The 8,774-nt window shown below is 40.2% G+C and overlaps 1 protein-coding gene across 1 annotated transcript; it reads left to right on the top strand.

Moving 5' to 3' along the window:
• The first annotated feature begins 1,064 nt into the window (after positions 1-1,064).
• On the top strand, positions 1,065-2,598 carry LOC114319948 (limonoid 7-O-acetyltransferse-like). The gene has a single exon (XM_028267013.2). It carries the CDS (start codon positions 1,134-1,136, stop codon positions 2,526-2,528), a length of 1,395 nt encoding a protein of 464 aa, XP_028122814.2. The 5' UTR covers positions 1,065-1,133; the 3' UTR covers positions 2,529-2,598.
• Positions 2,599-8,774: the final 6,176 nt, after the last annotated feature.

The following is an 8,774-nucleotide window of genomic DNA, read 5'->3' as shown; positions in this document are numbered from 1 at the left end:
TATAATAGAATGTTTGATTATTAAGATATATGAATCCTGAAACTGGATAAAAATAATTTAAAGTTAAATATTGTGTTTTATTTTTATTAAAATATTTCAACACGAGATACGATACAAGAGGAAGGTACTCACATGAGTGAAAAACCTAAGGGGGAATTACAACATAGGGCATCTTTTTAAAAATATTTTTAAATTAGTGGTAAAATTTATAAATATTAATAATTAAATTCATAATTTTTTTTCACTAACTTGTAAATATTTTATAAACATCTAATTGATATGTACATTGTGTTTGGTTAGAAAATTTGGAAAGAGATTTGGAAATGAAAAAATAAAGGAAAACAGTATGTGAAACTATGTAAAATGTAAATATATTTTATTCACATTTCACCTACTTTTTCTTTTTTTCTTTTCAAATCTCCCAACTAAACAAGAGGTAATTTTTTCAAAAACTAATCACTCAACCAACTACTTTTCCTTCCTTTCGCGAAGGTACAACCGAAGTAAAGTAGTTCTAAAATAAAATTTAAAAAGCTCACAACGTCTCTTATCCAATATTCATGACCACCAGGAGGCTTGAACTAAACCAAGAATCGAATTGCCCAAAATAGAGTAAAATATGTGTATTTATATAGTTTGTGTAATTTGGTAAAATGGTGGGTAGTTTTGTGATTACTCAAAATTGAGACAGAGAGCTCTAGAAAGAGCAAAGAAAGAAAAGGCAGTGAGGGAGAGTGCACCGAATAATTTCTCGAGAGAATAACGGAAAAAGAGGCGAGGCGTGATCACATGAGCAATAATTGAGATTCACATCTCACAGAACGTTACAAAATTCTTACAAATCTGAATCATTCATGATGTATATCCTAAACATATATAAATAAGTCTCACACATAAATAGAGAGAGGGTCACAAAGAATGTGGGACATTCCGAGAAGGGTCCCAAGTATTTTTGGTGATCACATTATTACAATGGTATTATTACCGTACGGTTTACACAAGTAAGAAATAATAAATAATAATATAAATATTCTAACCTACATACAGGTCAGGTGCACCAGAGTGAGACAGGTTTGATTATGCGTAGAAAATTATAAAAAGGGCATGCTTGTTAGCTCTGTTAGACAGCAAAAATGGTGAATATGGATGTCTTTGATGTTGAAATAGTTTCCAGTGAAACCATCAAGCCATCTTCACCAACACCTTCCCACCTAAAAAACTTCAATCTCTCTCTTTTAGACCAGATCACTCCTCCATTTTATATTCCAACAACCATCTTCTATTCCCCCACCATCAATGCTAACCAAATATTGCAAAACCTGAAGGATTCTCTGGCCGAAGCCTTATCGATCTTCTACCCACTTGCAGGGCGGATTAAAGGTCATCTCTCAATCGATTGTAACGATGAGGGTGTTCTTTTTTCACAAGCCAAAGTTAACTGTCAATTGTCTGAATTTCTCAATCCCCCCGATACCAACAACTTAGTCTTTCGCCTTCTTCCAATAGTAGAAATTCCAATTCCAATTGAGAGACTGAATGATGCCGCACAAATGGTTATTCAGGTAAACATATTTACTTGTGGGGGAATATGTATCGGCTTATACTTCCTGCACCAAATCATCGACGCAACTGCTCTAATGACTTTCATCAGTTGCTGGGCAGCCATTGCAAGCAGGCCACTGGGCAAAGAATCAGATTCATGCTCCCCCAATATCAATGCAGCCTCGCTCTTCCCTCCCCGAAGTGACTCCCAATTGCCACCGCCAGAGAAACTGGTATCATATATGTTCAATCAAAAGTGGTTACATAAAAAAGAATGTGGAGTATCGACGAGATTTGTGATCGATGGTGCAGCAATATCTTTACTAAAAGCCAAGGTGGCTAGCAAAGCTGTGCCCAATCCAACTCGGTTCCAAGTTGTGGCTAGCTTCATATGGAACTGTGCTGTCTCCGCATCTACATCATTTTTGGGCTCCCAAAAACCAAGTGTAATGTATTTTGCAGTAAACATGAAACCCAAAATGGTGCCGCCAATGTCACAGAATTCGATTGGAAACATAGTGTGGTATGCAGTGGTACACCATAGGGAAGAAGAGGCAACAGAGCTACGTAGCATGGTGGAGTTACTGAGTGGAGCCGTACAGAAAATCAATGTCGATCACATACTAAGCTTACAAGGAGACCAAAGGTTTGCGGTTATGAGTGGAGTTATAGATGAGTTGAGAAACATGTATTCAGATGAAACACCTGATCTATATACGTGTGCTCCTTGGTGTGGGTTAGGGTTCTACGATGTCGACTTTGGATGGGGAAAGCCTCTCTGGATTGTTAGTCCTGTTCGAGATGGAAATGGCTTGGTGTACTCAATTGTCATTTTTTTGATGGATACCAAATCAGGGGATGGAGTAGAAGTAATTCTAGTCTTGCCTCAAAGTCAAATGGACAAACTGCTCTGTGACCAAGACTTCATCACTCTTTTCTCCATCAACCCCAGTATTTCAGTTCCATTGCCTCCTCTTAATAATTAACTACGTTAATTTGGAGGCTTATAATAAATTATGGCCACTTGTCAAAGCCATGATGAATTTGTTTCTTTCATGTCTTCTCTTCTCCTGTTGTTCTTTTTTATTGTTTCGAGTGTGTGTGCTACTTGGTTTCTATTTTTTTATTCACCATAAGTGATCTTGGATCATGGTTCTTAATCTGAACCAAAGAGTTTAAATCCGGCAAATCATTTTGCAAAACAGATTTTTAGAAAGAAGTGCCAAACATGGACTGCTTTGCTAGATACAGAGTCGACACCTAAATATTTTATTTCGGGAAAATTTAGGAAACCCTGACTCGTTTGCCTAAGGCCACGTGTCCGTCATCATCAGAGTTGCCTCGGCTCGGGAACTTGTGGACGATTGGGGAAGGTCAGCTATGAGCACCCCCTCTCGCCCGATCCGAAGATCGGCCTCTACTAACCATGATATCTTGTTTTGAAAACATTATGCGTTCTTATTCCGGTTATTAGCCTAGATTTACTATGTGATGCGCACAGCACAAAAGTATAGACTGGATCGCCTGAATTGGAACAAAACATTTCATGTTTGTTTTGAAAACGGTCTGCTACTTGTAAGTAGGCTAAAATGCAAATTTTGCCACCTTCGGGTGGGCTTAGAAAATATGGTTTTGCCACTATCTAGTGGGCGTAAAACTCACAATTTTAATGCATTATTCCAATTCAGGTAATTCAACCTCCACCCACAGGCATTCAAGCAGTTATATCATATAAGCAAATAGCCTCATGGTAAGCATGCTGTCATGGCAATATTCACACGCATGCAAGGATGCTAAAGCAAAAAGACTTATAGAGTACTCCAAGCCAAAACAAAAGCTATGTTAGAAATCCATGCATGGTCCTAATTATACAGAAATGCTTAATGTAACACATGCAGGAATGCAACTACAATAGGCTCGGCTATTCTAAAATGACATGTGAAATGCTACAGCTAACACGTATTCAATTTGGGATTGAAATACAAATGCAGTTAGTATGATGCGTCGAGCCCGGTGCATGCAAAATGAATGAATGTATGCAAACATGCTATCATAAGTATGCTAATTGAAACATGCCCTAAACTAACCATCGAAAGCTAGTAAACAAAAGGGAAGAAAGTCGTGGGGTTGGAAGACATACACACACTCACGCACACTTATTACACAATTGCCCTCGTTCGGAGGGTCCGAATAATATTACACAACCAAATGAATACTGCTAAATTAATTATTACAGAACTTCTAATTAATTAACGAATTAAATATAGAAAGAAGATGGCCGCAGCCCTGCCTCGGAATGCGCGAATGGTGCATGCTTGACTCGTCTCGCCTGGAAACCCATACCATGCCACTGTTGCCTCAGTTTACACTACCTTGCTCCTCTGAAAATTTTCATGAGTCCCAAGGATGCTTCTCTGAACATTGAGGAGCATCATCGACCAAGTGGGAACATCACCGGCCAAAGGGAATAGTCATCGACCATTGGTTTAACTATCGGCTAATTGTATTTGGTCGGTCGGCACAATAAGTAGTCGGTCGGCCAAATGTTCCTGCAGAAATCTGTTTTGACAGTAGCAAAGGACAGACAGTGTATGGTATGGGATTTTCAAGCAAATGTGTGCGTGGCCGCACTCCCTATCATGCAATGGGCTCAAGGGAGCGTGGCTCTCGACCCTCGGGCCATCAATTATGCATTTTGATGCATGATGGCCTAAGAAGCCAAGCTTGCCATTCAATGTAAAATGCATGCAATAAAAGAGATGAGTGTCTTACACCCTATCATGCTTGAGATCAAGGGCATTGGCAACCGAGGAGTGAGACGTGTTTCGTCACTTTGAGTACGAACACACCTCACCCCTCATGCTTGGTTTGACACCCCAAAACAAGCAATGCAATGCATGTATACAAACATGGCCCAAATGTGCGAAATGACTAAGGCACAAAACATGCCAAATGCAATGTAACCTATGTATGCAAATGTAATGTATTAAGCATGCGAGATGCAATGCAATGCAACCTATCATGTAATGCAAACATGGTATATTGCAAGCATGCAACTAGAGGCAATAAATCAAACATACCACTATACACAAGGATGGACTTAGACTGAAATGGGAGGCCTCAGCCACACCCTAAAACAGTGGCCAAAAGAGCCAAAAATGGCACAAATTTGGCATGCAAGCGTGCACACATCAAGGCCTATCACCTAAGCATGGGAGGGGGAGCCCTCAAGGACACTTAAGGGTGACAAACAAAGACATCAAACACTCATGTTAAACTCTGAAAAAAAAACATACGAAGGATGATGCCGAAATATGCTAGGAAATGGATGTAAAAAAAAAAGGGAGCATTCAAGGCCTCAAATGAGGGCATTACTCAACTCCTACCCCAAGCAAATAAGGCATGGATTTTTTAATGCAAAATAGAGTTTTAGCATGCAAAAGGGACCCCTAAAACCCAATGTCATGGCAACCCAAAGCCTCAAACACATAAGCATGCACAATGCTCATTTTAAGGCTCAACAAGACAACTCTTTGAGGCATGAAAGGGATGATGAATGCAATCATGCAAGCATGGATTAGGGACTGAGACGGCATGTAAAATGACCCCAAATCACTGAAACAACCCAACTAAAGCATGCTCATAACTCACACCCTCAAGGCTCACAAGCTAAAATGCAAAGAGGCTATACCAAACATGGAAAATATGATCAAAACAGCACCCCACAGACCTCAAGCATGGTAAGACATGGCAAAGAACTTCACAAAGTTTGGCCAAAATATGAGAGCATGGTAGGCTAAATGCAAGATGCACTTCAAGGCAAAATGAGGGAATACAAGGCAAGTATATTAGGCATGAAAGGGTCATTAATCCGACCAAAAATAGAGGCATATTGTGACCTAACAACATCCAAAAATCTTTGAAATGGTACCAAAGACAACTACTCATGCATGCTACCATTAAGACCCAAAAATGCAAAAAAAAGAGAGATAAAGGGAGAGGGGTGTCCCTCCCCTATATAAGACCTCAAAACCCTTCTTCACCACTAAAAATCCACTGGATTTCAGTGGTGAGAAGGCCAATACACAAGAGGTTTCAAAGCTTAACAAAGAGAGTACAAAAAGGGCCAAACAAGGCCTAAGAGGGGGAGATCGACCCCAAGCAACAAAATGACCTTAATGAAGTATCTTGAGCATGCAAATACAAGACTTTTTTCAGTTATACACGAAGCTCAAATCAGTATGCAAAGTAGGTCAAAAGCTAGTGCAAGATTGGAGAATTTAAAGCAAAAGTGTTACCCTTGAAGAACACCTCAAGAACAGCAAGTCCAGCCACCTTCTTATGATCAAAACCAGCTCAAAACCTCAAGAATAAACCCTCAACACCTCCCAAAGTCGAAGTATGGTGTAATGGTGTGTGTCTTAGTGCAAAAGTAAGAACAAATCACCCTTTTAGGCCCTCAAACACACACAAATGAAGAGAGAGAGGGAGATATAGAGAGAGAAGATGTATGTATCAGAATATATATGTTCTAGGTCTGATTTTGCTGAACCAAAACAAAGGAGAGGGTTTTTCTCCTTATATAGACCATCAAAGGTGCTAAGCTTCCAAGAGAAGCTAATTAAAAGGATCAAGACTTCTTCAAGAAGCCAAGGTAAAGGGGCCAAGGCTTCCTGAGGAAGTTGAGGTAGGGTCCAAGATTCTTGAGGAAGTTAAGAGAAAGGTCCAAGCTTCCTCAAGAAGCTAGACCAAAAGGGTGCAAAAGGGGCAAAACAGCCACAGATGTGCACGGGGCAGGGTTTGTGCATTCCAGTTGGCACAGCTGGCATGTACCATGCCTGAAAAAGGCAAAAAGGTGGTACCGGCCAGAAAAGGAGGCCATCGGCCAAACAGGTGGTTGGCCGGCCACACAAAATGTCGACCGGCCAATGGACTATTTCACCAATGGCCGGTAGCCTCAAAACACGGCCGGTGGCCTCAAGCCATGGCTGGTGGGTATCAGGGGTAGCTAGCAAGCTACTCTCTACCCTTAGGTGCAAAAACAAACAAGTCCTTGGTGTAAAACCAAGCACAGAACAAGCAAGTCGAGAGATCCTGAGACAAGGCGCGTAGCCAAGACCTCCGGGAACTCAAAACAAACATGAACATGGATGATCACCGAGTGTTCAAGCGGTGACGTCCAAGTCTTGAGGACGGTCGAAAATGGGATGTCTACAGTTGCCCTTCTTTGACAGAACTCGAAAGTCATAACAATGACGGGAGTGAGTGTCAAAGCCCAGAGACGACCCATTTTTGACAAGGCCGAAGACTTAGACAAACATACAAGCTACAGATAAGATATGCACCCGAGGGCAGGGGCAAAATGTAACTGACAATGCAAGAAGCCGAACATAACTTATGATCATGCAAAGAAAGCTGCAACGAAGCATATCATGCAACAATTTTAAGTAATCAAACACAAATCCAACTACATTACAATGCAGAAAGGATGTAAGAGAATTATGTAATTCTCACTACGTTTCACGCGGAGAATACAATACCTGTGCAGTTCGTCTGGTTGCACCAGCTTCAAATGTACCGTACATACAATATCGTGCCTGAAAGAGAAAGAAAACTTAACAGGTACAATATCGTTAGCAATATGCATAACAATGCAATTGAAAGTGCATGACAATGCAAGTCGAATAGAACGCACGACAATATGATTTGAAACAAGCATAACAATGCTATGAAGGTAAACACATGTAAGTAAAGCATAACGCGACAACGCATGCAATGTGTATAAGAAGAACTTGAACACATGTAAGTAAAGCATAACGCGATAACGCATGCAATGTGTATAAGAAGAACTTGAACACATGTAAGTAAAGCAATGCACGTATGCATGCAATGTGTATAAGAAGAACTTGAACACATGTAAGTAAAGCAATGCACGTATGCATATAATGTGTATAGAAAGGAACTTGAACACATGTAAGTAAAGCAATGCACGTATGCATGCAATGTGTATAAAAAGAACTTGAACACATGTAAGTAAAGCATAACGCGACAACGCATGCATTGTGTATAAAGAGAACTTGAACACATGTAAGTAAAGTAATGCACGTATGCATGCAATGTGTATAAAAAGAACTTGAACACATGTAAGTAAAACAATGCACGTATGCATGCAATGTGTATAAAAAGAACTTGAACACATGTAAGTAAAGCGTAACGCGACAACGCATGCAATGTGTATAAAGAGAACTTAAACACATGTAAGTAAAGCATAACGCGACAACGCATGCAATGTGTATAAAGAGAACTTGAACACATGTAAGTAAAGCAATGCACGTATGCATGCAATGTGTATAAAAGGAAAAGAGGGGCAGATTCAACTTGAAGCATGGTAAAGACATGTTATTCATGATGTTGAATTGCAAAGCACTGCAACACAGTATAATTGAAGCGATTTGCGGAATTCGCAAGAGACAAAAAGGATACGGGGAGGGGTGCTCTTCGCACGCACCAGGCATCGCTCATAGAAGTCATGGCTTGAGGTTAACTCGAAGGTCTACTAACGTTCTAAAAGTGCACTTCCTTGCATTGTCTCGAGTAATGGAGGTGCCAAACCACATAGTTGACCCGAACAAGGGCGCGGGAGGTGCATTGACCGCAAGGGGAGGTTACTGGTATCAATTCTGATACTCTGCTGCCCTGCTCTCCTTTTGCTTTAATTTTGTTTTTACTGGTAGTTTAAGCACATTGCACTGCCTCAGGCAGGTTTTTACTTTTTTTTTTTTTCAAAACTCTGTACTCTTTACAAAATACATGATGGAAATGAAACAGTCATTTTGTTCAAAAAGGTGTTACATTTGTACGTTCTATGCATCGCATCGCGTGGCATCACATAACAATGTGAATGAAATTGACATTCATTTGAAATTTAAGCATTTGCATCGTAATAATCAGGTAGTGAACCAACTAACAACTCGATAAGCAAAACAAAGAAACTCGATAAGCTAACCAAGTGCGAGAATAACTCGATAAGCAAATCAAAGACTTAAAAAGAGTGAAATACAACTCGATAAGCAAATTTACAACAACTCGATAAGTAAATAGGCGTGACGTCGCAAAAATCATCATCAGAGGGCATTAGAAGTGGTGGCATTCCCCAAATTCTCAGCATGTTCAATCATATAAACAGCGCAGGGGGCAACAAGGAAGACCACCGGCCACCAAAGAAATCTTTC

The sequence above is a fragment of the Camellia sinensis genome, chromosome 6, assembly GCF_055761805.1.
Source record: "Camellia sinensis isolate YWXY chromosome 6, ASM5576180v1, whole genome shotgun sequence".
Taxonomy (NCBI): Eukaryota; Viridiplantae; Streptophyta; class Magnoliopsida; order Ericales; family Theaceae; genus Camellia; species Camellia sinensis.
The sequence above is the reverse complement of the archived record's forward strand: the minus strand, read 5'-3'. Positions and strand labels throughout refer to the sequence as shown.